The 20,615-nt window shown below is 53.0% G+C and overlaps 2 protein-coding genes across 2 annotated transcripts; one reads left to right on the top strand and one right to left on the bottom strand.

Moving 5' to 3' along the window:
- The first annotated feature begins 3,036 nt into the window (after positions 1-3,036).
- LOC111139263 (ras related dexamethasone induced 1) lies at positions 3,037-4,241 on the top strand. Its single transcript, XM_022491490.1, has 2 exons — positions 3,037-3,395; positions 3,650-4,241. Exons 1-2 carry the CDS (start codon positions 3,110-3,112, stop codon positions 4,201-4,203), a joined length of 840 nt encoding a protein of 279 aa, XP_022347198.1. The 5' UTR covers positions 3,037-3,109; the 3' UTR covers positions 4,204-4,241.
- A 1,795-nt stretch (positions 4,242-6,036) lies between these two features.
- Positions 6,037-20,296, bottom strand: LOC111139243 (mediator complex subunit 9). Its single transcript, XM_022491458.1, has 2 exons — positions 20,003-20,296; positions 6,037-8,019 (listed from the first exon to the last, which is right to left on the bottom strand). The coding sequence occupies exons 1-2, from the start codon at positions 20,227-20,229 to the stop codon at positions 7,803-7,805; spliced, it is 444 nt and encodes a 147-aa protein (XP_022347166.1). The 5' UTR covers positions 20,230-20,296; the 3' UTR covers positions 6,037-7,802.
- Between the last annotated feature and the right edge of the window lie 319 nt (positions 20,297-20,615).

The following is a 20,615-nucleotide window of genomic DNA, read 5'->3' as shown; positions in this document are numbered from 1 at the left end:
TGTGGGGGGGTGTGTGTGGATGCCTCCCGCAGAGTGGGCCTCACTGTCCTGGGGAGTGGGCAGAAAGGGGGGGGGTCCTGTACCCGGTTCCTTCCGCTCTGTTCCTTTCTTAAGTTTGGATGCTACATAAGCATGAGCGTGGGTTTCGTTTGTAATGGAATGATGCCTTCAGAGAAAGCCAGACGGGACATCCCAAGCCAGCACACCTCACCGGGGCTGGTTTCCCCTGGGAGTGAGGCCCCCCAGGCCGCCCACAGGGCTGGGCAGGTGTACAGGCTGTTTTGTGGGGGCATCTGTTTGGGGAATGAATGACACACGCACTCAGGGATTAACTCGGCAGACCTGGGAGGACACATCTTACAACCTGGCATCTGTGAGGTGGGGTGACACTCCCAGAAGGGACTGGTAATTGCGGTTGAGAACCCAAGCTGGGCTCAGTTCCTGCCACGGGAGCTTTGGGCCGGAGAGCCATGATGTCAGTGCTGACCCTGACCTTGAGGGAGGCTCTGAATCCAGGCTGGGGCCCAGCCCACTGGGTCTCCTCAGGGAGAGCTGGTTCAAATCCTCTCAGGACTGGAGGCCACATTCACTCTGGCCCTCTGGCATAGGCCATCAGGAAGGAGCCAGAAGCCATTGTATTTCAGAAAGCCCAGCTGCCCATACTGTGCCTTCACAAGAGGCAAAAGGAGGGCCCCTCGTCTGGGGGTGAGGCAGGCTCAGGCCATGATCGGCCCCTGCTTGCGTCCTTGTCTGGTTTCTTTTTGCAGTGAACGCCCTGCACCACAGTCCACAGCGGCCCTGGGTGCTGGCATCGGCTCAGTTCCTTCTCATCTCAGATGGGGAATGCAGGGAGAGCAGCCACAGCAGGGTCAAGAGGGGTGGGGAAGACCCAGCCCAGCTGGCCTGTCACACAACTCCTGCATAAGTGACACCAAGAATCAGAGCCTAATGGTAAGCTCTTGGGGGCTCATCGTGTGAGGTGTGCCTCTGAAACACCTCATCAACAGTAGGCATGAGGCTTGGGGACAGGTATGGAGGGGCAGGGAGATCTGAGTGGTGTGCTCTGAGAAAGGGGGCATGGATATCCCACAGTTGGGAACAGAGCTATAGGAGGGGCACTATGGGTGGGTAAGAGCCAGGACCACAAGCCCCCTGGGTTCAGGCCCCAGCCCTGCTGCTACCTCCTGTGGACCCTGGCCAGTCATGCCCCCTGCCTCAGTTTCTCCACCTGTAAAATACAGACAGTAATAATTCCTACTTCTCAAGGTTGCTGGAAGGAAGGACTTAGAACAGTGCATGGCGCAAATAAACCCTCCCCCAGCATCACTTTCAGCGGGCGTGACATTCTGCGGGAGGGCCTGTCCTAGAGGGTCTGGCTAAGATGGGGTCTGGGAGTCACAGGTCCTGTGCCAAAGCGGGGGCGGCAGGCTGGGGGCCCTGACACTGGCTGGAACACCAAGGCCTGTGCGGATGGGTGGCTGCTACCAGCTCATGGCTCCCCGGCTTTCTCCCAAATCGAGCACAGCCTCGCTTTTTGCTGTGAGGATCTGTGGCTTCTCACTGTGCTCCAGGCCTTTGAGCCCACCAACCCCAGCCAGACTACTGATCAACCTGCTGCCTCGGGTCTTGGCTCCCGACGCCCTGCACCCCCACCCACAGTGCTGCAAGCCCATGGGTCGTTGAGCCCGTGGTTTGTTTTCTTTTCTTTCCTTCTTAAAATTTTATTTATTTATTTAACAGAGAGGGGGAGAGGGAGAAGCAGGCTTCCCGCTGAGCGGGGACTCAACTCGGGGATCGATCCTAGGATCCCGAGATCATGACCTGAGCCGAAGGCTTAAGGACTGAGCCACCCAGGCGCCCCAAGCTATGGGCTTCCTCACTCACACCGGCTTTGAGACCCAGCCCCTGCCAGTTGCAAAATGGGACTGTTGGCCCAAGAGACTCCTGAGGGACAAAATGCTATGGGGCAGGGAGGACGGCACGTTGGTCCAGCCTTGACCAAGCAAGCAAGGGCAAGTCTCTGGTCCTTGGGGTGCCGCCCAGGAAAAGGACGGGGCCAGCCCCTGACTGAAAGCCTTGGCCGGCTTCAGAGCATCACTGGCTGGGCGAAAGGAGATGCCGAGGCCTGGCGTAGAGCGCGGGGCGGGGGACGGCTCCTGCTGGGTCTCGGCCTAGAGCCCAAGGCCGGACCTCACCAGACCCCAATCTGGAGGCTCTTCCCGCACTCCAGCCCGGGAGAGCGGTGCCTGCGGCCTCCCGGCCCCGCCGGCGGGGCCTCTGCTGCCCTCTGGTGGCCGGAGCGCACGGCGCCGACCTCGGCGCTAACACCATCGCCGGGGAGCAGGCACGCGCCTGCGGACGGATAGGGCACTGCCGCGCGGGCTCGCTCTCGGGACCGAGGAGAGAAGGGAGGTATGCAAGGCCCCGTGCACGATGCCGAGCACTGGTAAACACCTGCGATTACGCTCCTGCTGTGCCGAGATTACAGTTGTTACTCTCTGGGTAAACTGAGGCCCCAAGAAAAGGAGAGTGAGCATGAAAGTGCGTGTATGAGTGTGTGAGTGTTGCGGGTGAGGTCCTTGCCAAGGCGCGGAGAGTCAGAGCCACTGGAGGAACTACAACCCTGACGCCCCTGCGGCCGCCGAGCCCCGTGCGGTGGAGAACGGCGTCCGCGCGCCCTCTGCCCCAGCGGGACCCGGACTCAGTTGCTACTCGTGCGCGGCGGGAAGAAGCAGCGGCGGCCGGCGGAGGTCGCGGGAGGAGGCGCGGGGGCCCGCGGGGCGTGACGCACGGAGGCTGGGAGGGCGCGGGGCGGGGCGGCCGCTCAGGCTGCTTATAAGGGCGGCCTCCGGGAGCACAGAACCAGAGCGAGCGACTTGGTCCGACAGCACGGGAGCGGAGCGGAGCTCGACCCGGAACTCAGCCGCAGCCCCAGCCTCGAGCACAGCCGCCGAGCCGCGCAGCCCCGCGCCAGCTCCGCGCCGCCAAGCCGCGCAGCCCCGCGCCAGCTCCGCGCCGCCAAGCCGCGCAGCCCCGCGCCAGCTCCGCGCCCCCGGCCGCTCTCCGCGCTTCTCTCGGCCCCGCTCCCGCCCCTGCGGCCCTCCGCCAAATGAAACTGGCCGCGATGATCAAGAAGATGTGCCCGAGCGACTCGGAGCTGAGTATCCCGGCCAAGAACTGCTACCGCATGGTCATCCTCGGTTCGTCCAAGGTGGGCAAGACGGCCATCGTGTCGCGCTTCCTCACGGGCCGCTTCGAGGACGCCTACACGCCCACCATCGAGGACTTCCACCGCAAGTTCTACTCCATCCGCGGCGAGGTCTACCAGCTCGACATTCTCGACACGTCCGGCAACCACCCGTTCCCCGCCATGCGGCGCCTCTCCATCCTCACTGGTGAGCGGCAGCCGGGCCCGAGCTGCGCCACTGGGGCGGGGGATGGGGACCCCCGGTCCGAGGGCGCCCGGCGACCCCACGTCCCGCCCCCGCGCTCCACGGCGCGCGGAGAGAAGTTGGGGCGCCCCGCGCGCGGCAGCTGGAGCCGCGACGCCTGGCGGCGGGACGTGCGCTCCCCGGTCGGTCCCACTTCAGCTGTCCCCTTGGCCGCCATCCTCCCCGGTTCCTTTAACGCCCCTTCTTTTCCCTCGTAGGAGACGTTTTCATCCTGGTGTTCAGCCTGGACAACCGCGACTCCTTCGAGGAGGTGCAGAGGCTCAAGCAGCAGATCCTCGACACCAAGTCTTGCCTCAAGAACAAAACCAAGGAGAACGTGGACGTGCCGTTGGTCATCTGTGGCAACAAGGGGGACCGGGACTTCTACCGCGAGGTGGAGCAGCGCGAGATCGAGCAGCTGGTGGGCGACGACCCCCAGCGCTGCGCCTACTTCGAGATCTCGGCCAAGAAGAACAGCAGCCTGGACCAGATGTTCCGGGCGCTCTTCGCCATGGCCAAGCTGCCCAGCGAGATGAGCCCGGACCTGCACCGCAAGGTGTCCGTGCAGTACTGCGACGTGCTGCACAAGAAGGCATTGCGGAACAAGAAGCTGCTGCGAGCCGGCAGCGGCGGCGGGGACCCCGGCGACGCCTTCGGCATCGTGGCGCCCTTCGCGCGCCGGCCCAGCGTGCACAGCGACCTCATGTACATCCGCGAGAAGGCCAGCGGCGGCAGCCAGGCCAAGGACAAGGAGCGCTGCGTCATCAGCTAGGAGCCTCCCCCCACCCCCAGCCCCCCGCGCCGGCGACAGAACCTAAAGAGAACGTTGTTGTTGAAAAGTCACGTCTGACGTCTGGGCCAGCCCTGGGCTTCGCGCGCGTGGACTGGCATCTTCCCTCCCCGCGCCCCGCGCCCACTAGGGGGGCGCAAACAATGAAGGGATGGCCCTTTGCTCTGGAAGGGAAGAGAACTGGCTCAGACCGGGACTGGCCCCCCCCCCCCCCCCCCGTCCCCCATGGGCGCCTGCCACCCCCACGGGTTGGGGGCACAGGCTCGGCAGAGGGGGACGTTGTCTTGTTTGTGACAAAGACAAGAATGGGGGGAAGGGGGGGGTGTAAGTTAATCAGCCTCTGTTAGGCTTTGGGAAACCTGTCCTGACCCCTGGAGGGTCTAGGCGGGACAAATGGGGCATTAACTTGTCTGTGATTCTGGGTTGCCATGACAGCTTAGGAAAGCTTCTGCCCTCCTGAGAATAAGAGGGTGTGGGTCAGATCATAGCCAAGTGACTTGTTTACATGTGTGTGTGAAATTGCACAAAGGAGAACGAAACACAACTTGCACTTTAATAGTTCTGAGGTCATCATGGACATGAACAAACTCTTACTCAGTTGTTTGTACTGTGTGTGTGACAGTCTTTAAAGTTATTGCTATTGTTTTTTTTTATAATACCAAATAAAATAATTTAAAACAAAAAGCCATACGCTTGCTTTGCTTTTAGAAATGGCTGGAAGGCCGTAGGGTGAGGAGGGAGGGGCGGGGGTTTACTTCTGGGGCATTCGACTCACCCTCCCCAGACTGGCAGATGACCCTGGCATTCTGCAAATGGCCTCAGCCGCCCATGGCTTGGGAGAAAATGCTCCAAAAAACCTGCAGATGATTGGACCAAAGCCCTCTCTGATTTGGAACGGCTCCTCAGAAAGCCAGGACAAGAAAGGGATCCAGATTTTTCCTAGAGCTGCATCTCTCCAGCCACCAAGGGCTTCGGGGCTGTGCCCAGACTCACTCCAGGCGGGTGACGCGAGGCCCCAAACCTGCTACTCGCAGTCAGCTTGAGGGGTCACTAGGGTCCTGCTCTCACAAGGGAAACGGAGCCTTGAGAAGAATCCGGTCAGGCCCGTGCAGGACCCTCGTCCCCTGACTCCTGTCCAGGGTCTGCCACGTGGCTGTCAGCAGACAGCTCAACCCCCGCCCCCCCAGCCACAGGAAGCACTTGCCGCCCCGGAAGTAGGTCCAACACCTTCTCTGCCTCAGTGTCTCCTTCTCTTCCGCAGTCGAGGGCACCCATTCCTGACTCGGGAACCAGCTCTCTGCCACTTGTAACTGCAAGCTCGGGCCAAGTGACACCTGCCAAGCCTCCAATTCTTCACCCACGGAATAGCCCTCTGCGTGGGGGTGCTGTGAGGAGTAAGCGAGGTGTTTGCAAAGCACTTAGCACGAGTGCTTCCCACCCAGTAACCCCCCTAACAGGTGGCTTCGAGAGGGTGCTCGGCCCCGGGAGGGGTTTCGTGTTGTCTCAGGGAGGGATTTCCATCCTGTGCTATGAGAGCTGCTCCCTGGGCGCTGAACTCACCCCTGGGCCTGGGGGGCTGGTTACAGGTGGGCAGGATGACCCACCAGGCCCACTGGGTCCTTGGGGATAGATGTCACTCCCGAGGACAGTTACCCTGTTTCTCATGCTGGCTTTGCTGTGTGGGCTGAGGGAAGGAGGTGCACGGCGGGGCTTCCCACAATTTGTTCTTTCTCCCCTGAGCAAAATGAACATCTTCCTTTCAACTATGCAAGAGGGACATCTTATGATGGATTTCTCCGTACAAAACCCAAGATGTCCTGAGAGCAGAGCACAAGTTCTTTTAATTATACTCAAAGAATGTCACCAGTCCAAAGCGTGGAGCACAGGGAAGGCTCTGTCTCCCTCAGCCCCAGCAAGAGGTCTTCAGCCTTGCAGAAGGGCCGGTGGTCTTGTATCTCTATGTGCTTCGTGGTTCCCGTTTGGTCAGAGCCTTAAAACTGGCCCCCACGCGACTCTGCAATGTCAAGGACATAACTGATTCAGTTAAATAACAGTCCCAGGGTGAGCTGGCCTACCGCGCGGCCGCCTGCTTCAGTTCAGAGCGCGCTCTTCTGTCCAAAGCCACTGAAACCAGATCCCCCCCTTCACACGTCCCGCACTCCCCCTGCGCCAGCCCCGCTCTGACAGGTGGCTGTGGGTCCGCACACATGGAAGCCCTGCGAACAACACCTCCGACCGGTCTCGCGGCCAGCGAGGTCAATCGGCAGGCGCCTGTTAAGCCCCTGACTTGGTCTGGGCAGGTTACGCGCCCATTTCGAGACCTAAACAACACGCAGTTGCTTCTCGCCTCGACAGGAAAAGGCGAGGGGAAGGGCTTGGTCTGACAGGCCAGGGAGGGGCACACAAATCGGAGGAAAAAAGAGGGGCGTCATGAAGCAGAGCTGGGCCGTTGAACCTGCAGGCGTGGTTTGTCACACGGCGTCAGAACGGACCCCAAACGGCACTGTCACACCCGGGTGATGGGTGAGCGGAGCCGTCACCGAGGGCACATCAGGATCACCTCTATCTGGGGTGCAGCCTGAGGGTTCGCAGTTGGCTCTTTAGTGAGAAGGCCAGAGGGGAGACTCGTTATTTAAACCAGGACAACAGGAATCTGAACCGCTAAGAGGCAAGGTCTGGTCCCCTGGGAACCGGCGTGAGCCTGTGTAGACACGATGGAGCCCTCCTGCCCATGGGAAGCAGCGTGGGTCCAAAGGGGTCTGGTCGGCCTCCAGCATGAAGTGGCTGGATGAGCGGACGGAAGGGCGCAGAGACAAAGGGAGCAGGAGCTAAAAGTAACAAGAACATGTAGGCGGCAAAGAAGCTGGAGACAGGGGCTGCCTGCCTGGCTCTGGGCTGACACTCCCCTGGGTTGCCACCCCCCACGACACAGTTCCATTCATTCACTGGCTCAAACATAAAAAAGAAACAAAGTATTTGGAGGGGGGACAGGGGGGGTGAAGAGGAAGGAAGCCACCCTGCCATCTTGCAAAACAATATTCTTCCTCTGCCGGGTTTCTTTCAGCATTTGAAACGCGTGCCATGGGGGTGCAGACCCAGCTGGTCCAGGGACTCCCATGCCTATGTCTCATGACACTGCTGTCGCAGAACAGTGAGCACCCGGGGCGCAGTATACCCAGGGGTGGGAGCAGAGGGTGGGGGGAGGGCAGGAAGCAAAGAGGAGCCGCCTCCTTTCTTCCTGCGCTCAGCAGAGCCTGAATGCACAGCAGATGGCCCCCAGAAGAGGGGCAGCATCCCCGGCCCCCTCCCCAGCCTCCAGGAACAGTCTTCCTTCCACCAGCAGGCACTCCGGTTATTATGCATCTAGACATATGGACGCACCCTCTACAAGGAGGCCCCAACAATGCCAAGCCCGAGTGCTGGCTCCCCACACAGTCGATGCCAAGTTCGGCTCCGGAATCAGCTACGGCAGCACCGGGTCACAGAGTTCGCAGCTGGAGTCCGAGGCGCTGGTCGGGGGAGTCAGGGAGGCCATGTGCTCTCCCGCTTCTTTCCCGGGCCTTCCTAGAAGCCGGCCTCGTCTACTCCTTGGGGATCTCAAACATGCAGAGGCTCTTGTACTTCTGCAGAAGCTCATTCTTGGTCCTGACCTGCTCCCGGAGGCTGTGCAGCTGCTGCTGCTGCTGCTCAGGGCTCAGGTGGATGCCGGGCATGGCGCTGATGACTTTCCGCATCTCCTGGAACTTGGTTTTGAGGGCGTTCAGGTCCTGGTGGATGTCCGGGCTGTCCTTGTCCATGCTACAGGGGGCAGAGGGCAGTCGTTAGCGTTCACGGCTCAGACTCCTCCCCACAGAACCTGCTCTCTTCCGACCTTACCTTTCAGCCTGCCTTGTTTGCATGCCCTTTTCCGAGGCTGTGCACCCCCAGGGGACAGCTGCCCAGTAGAAGCACCCGCGCCCAGCACTGCCACTGCAGCCCCCCTCAGCCTACTGGCACCATTCGAGGCCGAAACCCCATTAGCTCAGAGGACGGGGACTGTCTGCCTTGTTGGGACACGTACCCCTGGGCCCAAATTCGCCTTTGTTGCCAGAATGAATGCTTGGCACGTAAGTTCGTAATGTTTGTTGAATGACTGAACATACCACTACCATTGTGAGGTGACGAATGGCCGGCAAAACTGACCGAAATCCTACATTTCTTCGAACTGGAGACATTTCCAGGCCAATTAAGAAAGTTTATCAGCTAGCCAGAGCTAAGTTTAGCTGATGTTTTGCTGCCTGAGCCTGTTAACGTAAGCACTAATTTCCACAGGGCTGGTCATAAATTTTACATTAGTTACAAGCTATTGGAAATTTTTCCAGCAGGCACGAAGTCTCCCCTACCAGTCCTGTAAATTCCTTGCCTTCAGGTCAGGCAGGATCATTTCCTCCATCCCACAGCTCGCTATCATTAGCTGCCCAGAGATCCGTACTCCCAGGCACTGCTAAAATAAAAACAAGAACAAAACCTTCACTGAAGATCAAAGAAACAGCTTGTCAGTTGCTCCTATACATTTTTTACAAGTTAGCAAGTGGGGGAGCTTTTGCAAACAAACAGCTGTGACTAAAATGAAGAGCCAATTCAGTAGGCTTTTCTAAAAGTCATCCATTGAGGCGTGGGGTAGGGGGGGAGAACTGTCAACGATCACTTAATTTTTGAAATAAACGTCCATTTCTGATGGGGAGTATCAACCCAGATGGTGCTAATTCATGTTCTTTCTTCATCATTTCTCTGCTTACGCAGACAGAATATCCATCTTCCCCGGCAATCACTTGGCAAATGAGACGGGCCCTGCTCCCTGTGCTAACTCAGAGGCAAGACCTGGAGAATCACTCATTCTAGGGAATGTTAACCAGCCAAACATTTCTTGTTGTCATTTGATGCCCTCGCTTTAAATATCCAATGAATGTGATCCCTTGCCCCGGTTTCTAGAGGGGAGTAATTGGTATTTATGAGAACTGCGAATTGTTTAGAAGGGAGCAGACAGGGGGCATCTTTTATTTTAACGATTTGAGATGTCGGCTCGAATCTACAACTTTGGAGGGAAACCATCTGGGTTTCTGAAATCGTTATACTTGCATGGCATATGCGTTAACACATCGTACGAACACAAGTCCCAAGGGAGCTCTGAAATTGAACTATAGTTTGAAGAACACCGATTCACACCAATCTGAAAGGACACAGTAAAAGCAAACAAACGAAAATACATAAAATAAGAAATTGGGAGGAAGTTATGATCATCCAGTTATGGGAGCAAGCATGACCCGGCCCCGAAGAAGACTGAGTTCTGAAGGAAAAAGTGGGCCATGCTTAGGGTGTTCGCTTTTGAAAATCCCCCGCATCTCAAGGTTGTCCATTCTTCGCTCCGTGAACTCTCAGCAAAGGAGCCACGTAAAGGCTTGCCTGGAGGGAAGCTACAGGGAAAGGGGGCCATGTGGCCCCCAGCAAGGCCCTCTCGGCAAGCTTCTCCACCTGCCCTAGTTGGTGAAGGTAAATAATGTGGAACTCCCGGAGCGAGGAGCTCTCTCTATTCAGGAACCGGCTCGAACCAAGCGGGAACCTGCTAGACCGGGATACTGTGAAATGCTCAAGCCAAAAGAAATGAGCCAGGCTCAAATAGTGTGTGAATAAAAGCAGAAAGCTCCAAACGGGCTTGCTTTGTGTTCAATGTTAGTCATCAGCCAACTTTAGAAGAAAAAAAAAATGAGACTAGGCCAAGGTCAACAGGCACGAAAATCATACAAACAAGGGCCAGGTTAGGGCACTTTGGTCCTGCTTGTAAGAGTTTCTGAAAGATGGACAAAAGTACTGCTACTCTGGCTTGCTTGACAGGCCACTTCTTCCCCAACTCCTGTGCACATACTAGGTGACACTCAGCACCCTGTGGGCACACACATTCGGTGTTCCTGGCACCAGACCCAGGGCAAACTTCACAGGCTTATTAGGCGGGCGGGTTTAAGACGATGCCTTGTTCGGGTGCTAAATACAGCCGCAGCTCCAATTTTTACCATAGGCGCCTTGGGGCTTGAAGATGCCAGCTCGCCTCAACTGGGCACGTGTGTCCACCAGGAACTTAGAAGCAAAAGGAAGCCACCAGGTTCCTGAAGCCAACCTCCTCCCAAACCCGAGACCATGCAGCAGCAGGCCTCTGTTCCCCATTTCTACCTTCTCAGAGTTTCCGTGACCCTCAGTCCTGCGCCCCCACTGTCCTGGCTGACCCATGCTGGGACCAGTCCTGCCCTCCCTCCTTCCCTCCCTCTTTCCACGCTAACTTCAGTGGCCGGCATCTTTCTAAAACAGTGGGGGGAAGGGGGTTGTTGCTTTTCCTGTGACCGTAATAGGTGCTTGAGGGAAAAACTTAAAAACAGCAGACACCGAGGCTTAGAAAAGGAAGATCCCTCTAAGGCACATCCCAGAGAAACCCATTAACATGTGGTATATACATTTCAGACCGCTTCGAAATACACGGTTACAAACACACAAGTACTTCTTTGTTATTCGCTTTGACAACAATGTGACCATTCTAGCTTTTTTCACTGAAGTTGTACCTCGGATGTCTTTCCATGTGACCCCACATATGGTGAATCAGCTAAAATTCTTTGGCTACTGTTGGCCATTTGGATGTTCGCAACTTACCATTTGTAATTGCAATGGCAGTGAATGTTTTGTACCAACATCCCCAAGTACTTGTGCAAGTATCTTGGTAAGATGATTTTTCAGAAGTGAATTTCTAGGTTAAAGGTTATGTACATTCAAATTTTTGACGGGCTGACAAAATGCCCTTCAAGAAACCTGTATAGTGGCCGCAGATGTGCTTGTCCTTTACGGCCTCGACAGCACTAGCCGGCCCGCCGGCTGTTAGAGAGCCAGTGGCTGTGTGCATTTCTCTGTTCCACTTCTGCCAGCACCTGAGATGTCCTCTGAGAGGGGCTTTGGGCCTCAGACCCTTGCTCTCATCTGCTCACAGGGTTACAAGTGAAAAGATTCCTTTTATGGAGGGGCCACAAAAGGTTCTGCTAAAAGAAGTTCGAAAAAAATACTGCTTTACAGGAGAGCCCAGAATGGGTTTATCCATTTCTCTCTCTTCAGAGGCCAACAACCCCTAGCCTGTCCCCCTTCCTGAATTTCAGGACCCCTGTGCCAACAGTTCCCACTGTTCCCAGTTCCCTGGATTCTGGGGAATCCTGCTGACATCCCAAGTGCACTGACTGCCCCTGTAGCATGCCACAGCTCAGAGGCAGGGCACTCCCATCTACAGGACTGAGTGGAGCTGGAGTGCTGCGCCCCTACAGATGCATCCCTGTGCCGCGCTTCCTGGTGCCTGATGTGCACCCAGTCGCCGGTCCTGCCCGCCCCTCCTCCCTGCCCCTGCCTCCTCCTCCCACCGGCCCGATTTCCAGAGCCAGGTCCTCTCCTCCTTCTGACCCCCTCTGCCCTACCTACCTTTACAAAACCCAAGTCTGAGCTCCCAAGCTCCCAGACACCTGCCAGGCCAGTTCGTACTTGCAGGGGGCCCCTTAGGGCCAGCCACCAGCAGCCTGTGCCCCTTCCAGGCGCACTTTCCCACTTTGCCCTGGACTCCGCCTAAACGTGGCACCGTGGCGCTTCTCCCGCTGCACTAAGTGACCGTGGCCCCGTGAGCCTGTTTCGTGGAGTCCGGGTTCCAGTGGGTGCTTGGTAAGTTAGGCCAAATGCACAGAGATGAAGTGGCAGAGGAGGGAACAGGCTTGTAAGCTGGCCCAGAATAATGCTTCCGAACAGGCTATAAATATTCCCTATCTGGGCGCTCATCCTTTTCACTGGGATTCGGTTGAAGGAGAAGCCAAGGGCAGAGAGGACTACAGTCAGATGAGGGCAGACAAGCCCCACGGAGCCAGGGGGCTACTCTCTCAGACTTCTCCACTGATGTGGGGGCCGCGGCCTTCTCCAGCTGAGGACAGGCCTCAGCTGGCATGGAGGGCTGGTCAGATTAAAATAGATCTTGTGTAGGAAGAAGCAGGTCAGTAATACCGTTTCCATGAAAATGCTGTTGCCTGGGCTCTCAGGTCTTGCTGACCTGCCTGGACAAGAAAGAGGCTTGCTGTCAGTGACACGGCCCCGACCTGAGAGGTGAAGGACGACACCGTGTACTCCTCACTTAAACTGGCTCTGCAGTGTCCCAGATGGCTCCCCTTTTCCTACCCAGCAACATAGAACCTTTTAAGGAACTAAAAAAATTACCAAACCAAACCAAAAAAACATTTAAGTACCCATGTTGACAGAATACTTTTACTGAGCAAGCCACAACCAGCAGGCAAGGCACTGACAACCGCAGCTCAGAATTCCTAGGCTGGGACACTTAGTTCCAGACTGGGTAGATTTGGCAACTTTGAGGGGGGGGGAAACACTGAATTCTTTTTGGTCCTCATTTCTTTCCTCCTTTGTTCTGCACATACGTCTCTAATGTGATTTCTACACGTAAGAGAGAGACCTCAAAGAGCTGGGAACCCTAACGTTTCTTACACACATGAAAATGACATTTTTCTTTCTCTTTTTCCTCATTCTCTAAGTTAACACAAATACGTCGTTTGGATCATTCCTTCAAATAAGGGACGGACAGCAGGAGGGAAGAGCGGTGGAGCTTCTCTCCAGCGCCAGGCAGGGTGCATCCCAGCCACGATGACAAGAACTGGGCGCTCTCCTGGTGTGGGAGGTGGTCTCTGAGCAGGTCTACAAGCGTAGGTGGCATTTCCCTGGGCAAAGATGACGCATGCGCCCTGGAGGACTCCATGTACCCAAAGGGCACTGGCATCAGAATGACTCGCTCTGGGTTTTCTGTGGTCCAGGCAGGCCTTTGAAGATGGTCTGCACGGACTCCTGAATGGAGGGCTACCAGTGGGGAAGGACGGAATGGGAGAGAATAGGGAGCCCTCGAGATTTTTCAGCAGAGAAAAATTCAACCGCTAACATGCACAGGATGAATTAGAGAGACGAGAGGATAAAGGCAAAGAAACTATTTAAGAAATGACTGTAAGATCCCAAAAGGAGATTAGAAGACCTGGACCATGAGTGTTACCAACAGGCTTGGAAGTAAAGGGGCAGATTAAAGCCTGAATGTTCCACTAACCTAATCTCAGCATCTCTGCACCTTCTAACATCTCAGCCAGGCTACAGAAACCAGGCTGGGAGAGGTCAAGGTACTAAGGGTAAATGCTGCCAACAGAGAGGGGAGAGGGAAGGCCAGCCTGGACACATCATGAATTGTGCCAGGAAAATTTCACAGTGCTGGAGAAGAACAGAATGTCCAGAAGCAGATGAGCAAACATATGGGGACTCTATGTATATGGTGAAGGCGATGGCTCCAGCAGAGAAAACAATGAATATTTGGTAAGAGCAGTGGGATGATACAGCTCATGGAGGGAAAGTGGGGGTGTCCCCTTCCTTCTTCCATTAAAATACATTCCAGAAGCACCACAGAACTGAAAGTGAAAGGAGCACCTAGGTGGCTCAGTCAGTTAAGCATCGGTCTCCTGATTTGGGCTCAGGTTATATCTCAAGGGCCTGGGATCTAACCCTGAGTCAGGCTCCACACTCAGCGTGGAGCCTGCTTAGGATTCTGTCTCTCCCTCTGTCCCTCCCCCTTCACTTGCTCTCACTCAAATAAATACATAAATCTAAAAAAAAAAAAAAATCGGAAGTGAAAAATGAAACCATAAAAGTCCTAGAGGAAAAAGATTGATATTTGTCACTTTATTAGAGTGGGAAGGCCTTGCTAACTAGGACCAAAATCCAGAAGCCATTAAGGAAAAGCGTAACAAATCTGCCTGCATAAAACGATATGCTTCCAGATGACAAAAACAAACAAAAGAACCCAGGAACAAAGTCAAAAGAAGTCACAGCTCGGGGGAAATATTTACAATACGCTAGCCTGGCAAAGGCATATTTTCCTTACATACAAGGAGTTCATTAAAAGAGCGATGACCTTATAGAAAATGGGCAGTTTACAGGGGAAAAATACAAATGACATAAGAAGATGCATATGAAAAGATGCTTTATCTGATCAAATGAGACACAGACCAATACAACGCATCATTTCTGACCTATCAGATTAGCCTGAGTTAAAAAGTTTAAAGGTGATGGCAGGGGTATGGGGAAAAAGACACAAATACACGGGGCACCTGGGTGGCTCAGTGGGTTAAGCCTCTGTCTTCCGCTCAGGTCATGATCTCAGGGCCCTGGGATTGAGCCCCACATCGGGCTCTCTGCTCAGCAGGGAGCCTGCTTCCCTTCCTCTCTCTCCAACTGCGTCTCTGCCTACTTGTGATCTCTGTCAAACAAATAAGTAAAATCTTAAAAAAAAAAAAGACACAAATACACTGCTGGTAAAGCATACACTGGTGCATTCTTACTTATTTGCTAACAGTGATCGAAATGTTAAATTCACATATCCGTTTGCTAGAAATTTACTCAGAGTTTACAAACAGGCCATTTACAAACAGGGTCGCTGCAGCACTGACTGTGGTGGCAAAACGCCAGAAACACTGGAAGCGTCCTTGAGCTGGGAAGTGTTGAAAGAAATGGTGGCATAATCATGAAACGGAGTATGACGCAGTTTGGGGACAAGGGAGGGAGCTGGGAGGAGTGGAGGGAGAGGCTCACTTGCCATTTTGTACCTTTGGGGGTTCTCTGAATACATCTACAATTGAAATTTTTAATTTCATTTTTTTTTTTTTTTACAACTGCAACTTTTATTTTTAAGATTTTTATTTATCTGAGAAAGTACAACCAGGGGGAGGGGCAGTTGGAGGGGGAGAAGCAGGCTCCCCGCTGAGCAGGGTGCCCCAAGATGTGGGGATCGATCCTAGGACCCTGGGATGATGATCTGAGCCGAAGGCAGATGCCTAACCGAGCCACCCAGGTGCCCCTACAATTTTTATTTATTTATTTATTTATTTATTTTTAAAGATTTTATTTATTTATTTGACAGAGAGAGATCACAAGCAGGCAGAGAGGCAGGTAGAGAGAGAGGAGGAAGCAGGCTCCCTGCTGAGCAGAGAGCCCAACGCGGGGCTCGATCCCAGGACCCTGAGATCATGACCTGAGCCGAAGGCAGCGGCTTAACCCACTGAGCCACCCAGGCGCCCCGCCCCTACAATTTTTAAAAAATACTTTCAGGATGGCAGATTTCTGGCCCACGATGGGTTAATCAAAGCAGCCCAGGCCACAGGATTGTGTTCCGGAGAAAGCTAAAACGATGTAGCACTCTACATTCAGCAACAGCTATGAAGATGAGAAATGCCTGTACCCTCCCCTCCAGCAATTCCACTGCTGGGGATTTACCTCATCATAAACGTACTCTCCTACAAGGATGCTCCCCCCAGCACCGCTGGCAACAGCAAAAATTAGAACAACACGTAAACGTCCACAAACAAGACTGGTTACGTAAGTGATGGTGCTGCCACCTTACTGAGGAAGGCCTTCGTGGGTGAGAATGAAAAGGGGTCCAAAACAGACTCATAAGGGGAAAAAAAACAACAACAACAAAGTACAGTATGATCTCAAATTCTATACATTTTTTAAAAGACATGCATATATAGGTCTTGGAAGGAAGGATACTTAAAATATTAACAGCAATTAGGATTGGTAAGGGAACTTCACTTTACAGGATTCTGAATTTGCAACTGTTACTTATTTTTAAATAAAAATTTTCTAGAAACCTAATGATGCAGGAGTCCACATTCTTTATGAGAACAAGAAAGGCTAAACTCACTTCAGCTTCTTTCTCATTCATCCCCTGGGCAAGGAGTAAACAGATAATAAAAGGGTGCGTGCAGAAGCCACAGGAGAGGGAGAGATCAAGGGCCTGCAGGAGCCAGCAGGTCTTGGCCCTCATTCTGTCCGGCCAGGCCGGCCTGCCGGGACAGAGTCCTCACTGGCTTCCCTGCCTGGGGGCAGGGATGCCACCTCTATCTCGAGCACTAATCTGACTGAGGCCCAGTGGTTGGAAGTTCTCACCGGCTCCCCACTCCTCAGAGGACAAAATCTCCCTCCCTGTGGGGGATGTGCTGTCCTCTGTATGCTGACTCTCTCCCTCTTGCCAGTTCTCCCTTACTACCTTACATTTACACCCCAGCCCCATCACACTGCGAGCTGGCTGCATGAGTTCAATGCTGTTTCTGGGCATCACGTCCTTATCCGTGTTCTTCCCACACCACTCCTCCTACCTGCCATAATTTAAGACTCCACACTGGAACCAGCCCTTAACAAACCTTCTGACTCCTCCAGGCTGCCCCAGGGCCCCTCTCTTGTCGCCATTCCTACCACAGTCTGTCTCCTTCCCTCATTAGTCTATTAACGCAAATACATACCTACACACGTATTTGAAAATCACATCCTAGCTCCTTTTCATGGTGATAGGATCTTTCTTTCTCTCACTGAGTTTCCTCCAAGTGGAGTTTTGCTCTTCCGTTTTGTTCTATCTTTTGCTACGGTTTTTCTTCACATGCTTAGTGACCCTGGCTGCCAATCATACAGTTAAGAGTAAAATACTATTCGATTTATGTGCATAATTTACTGCATTCAGCATTCTAGATGAAAGAAGAGAAAGATGTGATCCTATGATAAAGAGGATGTTCATTATTTTGACTTCCATCAGATGTGGAGGAAGAAGCCGAATGCCAATAGAAAATGTAAATACTTTATATTCTGTTACTAAAAAGCAGGGTATTAATAAATAATGGAGAATATTGGGAAAAAAAGTGTAAAACACTAAAAGGCTTAGTGGAAACTCTTCTTTTTTGGGGAAGATTTTATTATTTGAGAGAGAGAGCGCAGGAGGAGGGGCAGAGGGAGAGAACCCCAAGCAGACCCTGCTCTCAGCACAGAGCTCGACCTCATGACCCTGAGATCATGACCTGAGCTGAAACCAAGAGTTGCATGCTTAACTGACTGAGTCACCCAGGTGCCCCTGCCCCACTTAGTGGAAACTCTTAATGATGCTTCTTTATATTCTTAGAATGAACTAAGTTCTTTCTTGGGAAGCCCCCAATGTCTTCCTTTTTGGGCTCACCAGACACCCCAGAGAAGGGATCTCTGTCTTTCTGGCTGCCCGTCTAGAAGCCGGATTGGGAAAGAAGGCTAGGGTTGTGAAGCACTTCAGTTTGTGAAGTTTCTCTTAATCCCTCTTTTCAGTATGGCTCCCTTTCTCCAACTCCTGCCATGTGCCTGGTGTTCCCCAGTCCAGAGACTCTCTGGCTTATCTTTAAAAATAAATCTTGGGAGAGAGTAATCCTTTAATTTTCTGCCAAGATGGAAGAAGGATAGTCGCCCATCTGCTTGGAGTGAGGAAGACGACTATGAGCTCTGATTCTTTTTTTTTTTTTTAAAGATTTTATTTATTTATTTGATAGAGAGAGATCACAAGTAGGCAGAGAGGCAGGCAGAGAGAGAGGGAGAAGCAGGCTCCCTGCTGAGCAGAGAGCCTGATGCGGGGCTCGATCCCAGGACCCTGAGATCATGACCTGAGCTGAAGGCAGAGGCTTAACCCACTGAGCCACCCAGGCGCCCCTGAGCTCTGATTCTTAAACAGACTTTTAGTCCCACTTCACCTCTATATCCAGAAGTCCCTGGCATTGTCAATTCCCAAGACGTAGGGAGAAGCCATGGTCTAAGGCAGCTGCTTCTGGATGCTTCTTGACGCTGAGAGGTGGATTAGCCTTTGGCCATCTGCTTTGTGACAATTATCTCCTCTCCTGTTCTTTCTGGTTTTATGCTTAAAAAAAAACACTCTTCACTGTCCTTTCAGAGGGTACAGAAATAAACACATGTGATCAACCCTCCATCTTTCACAGAAGGCTGCTCTTGAGTACACTTTACAGCAATCTTAGGATTTAAAGTACTGTTATTCCATTTCACAAGAGAAAGGAGACTCAGAGAAGCTAAGTCATTTGACCAAGATCTCTTAGCCCATATACTAGAAAGCTGTAATTTGAACCCACTCTTTGAGGTCCACTGTTATTATTCACGTATTAGAGATAAGAAATTAAGGCCTAGAAAGGCTACATAATTTGCTAAGATTACAAGGCAAGCGACTATCAGTATGTGGATTTGAATCCAGGACTACCTGACTTCAAAGCCCATGTTCTTCCTAGCGTACCTTACTGCTCCATGTTTAAGGCCAGTCCAACCCAAATGCTCTACTGGGGTGCAATATACTCTCAGGGGTTCAGGCACTGTCCCTGAGACTGAACATTTTATGTTTTCATTTTTTTGTATTTTTCTTAAAACCAGTGTATTTGGGTTAATTTGGATAATCCATTTATAATCCAGCACTGCCCTGGGATTTGGGGGTCTGCACTTGTGTTTGTTTGCTATCTCACTGCCGCCTAGAAGTTCTACTTGAACTTCTACTTCTACTTCTAGTTCTACTTGAACTTCACAGGCTAATGAGAATAGAACAGAGTCTGCCTTACCCTATAAACAGTATGTTCACACCAAGTGAAGCCAAATGAAGGAGGGTCTAATGTGAGAACAAAGGCTTCACAGTTGTTTAAAAAGTGGTGGAAGCATGAGGTCATCCCACAGCAAGTTAATCCAGCCTGGCTGAACCCAAAAGAAGCCGGGCCATTAACCAACAAGACTTTCACGTTGTGGGTAGCAAGTTCATTCCAGCAAAATACCCAAGAGTGCATTAATGCCCACTTGAATGTTACTGTAAGTGAGTTTAATTTACTTTGTTTTGGTTTTTAATGGTTTAATAGTTATGAGCCTAGTCTACCCCGTTAATGTGGATATAAATAACAGTAAAAATAATTGAAGCAAACATGGGGATCAAGGAGACTTTAGGTTGTACTGTTTTTTTGTTTTTTTTAATAGGGTCAGCTGAAAACTCAGGCTAATCAGAAGATTGCCCAAAATAATGACGAACCCGGGAGCCTGGGTGGCTCAGTGTGCTGCGTGCGTGGGACTCTTGACTTCTAGTCGACCTCAGTCGATCTCAGAGTCGTAGGATCCAGGGGCCATGGGCTATGTGCTCAGCAGGGAGTCTGCTTGAGATTCTCTCTCCCTCTGCCCCTCTTCTGCTTCCAGGTGCTCTCTCAAATGAATAAATAAATCTTTTAAAAAGAATGACAAATCACCCTCTTTGGCACTGTCCAAGAACATGCCCTATGGTAATAGGGCAACTTGTATCTTTGTTGCTTTTAATGTTTTCTATCATCAACCCTCCAAACTCTTTGAATTATGGGTAATTCCCAAACCTGCCTTTTCCCCTTCAAACTGGTGTGCAATGTGGGGGTGAGAAGTTGGCCCTTTTTACTGTGTACGTCCCACAGCACTTAGCAGTGTGCCACACAGGGAAGATGCTCCATATATGTGGGATATGTTGAATACACAGAATCCAAGGGTTACTCCTCTATTACAGGTGAGAAAACTGGGGATCAGAGATGCTTGACTTGCTCCAGATCACTAAGGTGCAAACTTGAGCAGTTCTGACTGCAGAACCTGTGCGTTCGGTCTCTAGTCTGCCTTCATTTTCAAGAATACCGCCTGGCCCTTATGAGGTCTGGCAACTCTCTCAGGGCTCAAACGTCTGCTGAACTCATGTGCGACTAGGTGTGGTCTTGGAAATGCCTCCTCCCCCGGGGTCTGTTTCCCCAACGGTAAAATGGGGGTGTAGCCGACAGCACCTAGGCCTTTGCAGCTCGGAAACAGGAGACGAGAAGCGGGAGGGCGTGTCGTGGCTGATCCTCTCTTGGGCTCTTACCATTTGATGATGTTGTGAACCAAAGGTAAAAAGGAGTAATTCTCCTCTTCCTTCACGCCGGCGGGTGACTGAGGCCTCGGCGCCGGCGACTGCTGCGGCTGAGGCGCGGCGACCGGAGGCGGCGGCTGCGAAGGCGGCAGCGGCTTCGTCTCGGGCAGCGGCGGCTCGGCCGGCGGCGGTAACGCATCCTCGGCCTGTCGCCCGGCGGCCACCCCGGCGGAGGCCATGGCGCCCGGGACCCGCCGGTCAGTCACCAGGACCCCAGCGATCAGCTTCTCAAAAGCGTCGCGGACCCCAGACGTCACCACCGTGCGCCCGCGGGGACGGGCTCTGGAGAAAGGTTGTGCGCGTGCGTACTAGGATATGGGCGGGGAAATGGGGCGGGGCAACGGTCGGGGGCGTGGTTTCTGTTACTAGGCAACGGGCTATTGACGTATTTGGTTGTAAATCGAGGCAGCTAGTTTATTAGTCAGCAATAGATTTATTTCAGAACCATTTTATTCTTATTAACACGACGAAGAGGGTCCAAAAGTAACTAATACAGGAATGCTGAGATACATAAGCCTCCGCATAGTCCACCGTTGCCCTCGGAGAAGGCTTCCCAAAGAACCAC

Source organism: Enhydra lutris, unplaced genomic scaffold (assembly GCF_002288905.1).
Source record: "Enhydra lutris kenyoni isolate GAN:26980312 unplaced genomic scaffold, ASM228890v2 scaffoldscaffold97, whole genome shotgun sequence".
Classification (NCBI taxonomy): domain Eukaryota; kingdom Metazoa; phylum Chordata; class Mammalia; order Carnivora; family Mustelidae; genus Enhydra; species Enhydra lutris.
The sequence above is the reverse complement of the archived record's forward strand: the minus strand, read 5'-3'. Positions and strand labels throughout refer to the sequence as shown.

Excerpts from the sequence above, each read along its gene's own strand:
- LOC111139263 (XM_022491490.1), top strand. The coding sequence starts at position 3,110 with ATGAAACTGGCCGCGATGATCAAGAAGATGTGCCCGAGCGACTCGGAG. Across the intron at positions 3,396-3,649 it reads GCGCCTCTCCATCCTCACTG|GAGACGTTTTCATCCTGGTG; the intron begins GTGAGCGGCAGC and ends TTTCCCTCGTAG.
- LOC111139243 (XM_022491458.1), bottom strand. The coding sequence starts at position 20,229 with ATGGCCTCCGCCGGGGTGGCCGCCGGGCGACAGGCCGAGGATGCGTTA. Across the intron at positions 8,020-20,002 it reads GTTCACAACATCATCAAATG|CATGGACAAGGACAGCCCGG; the intron begins GTAAGAGCCCAA and ends TGCCCCCTGTAG.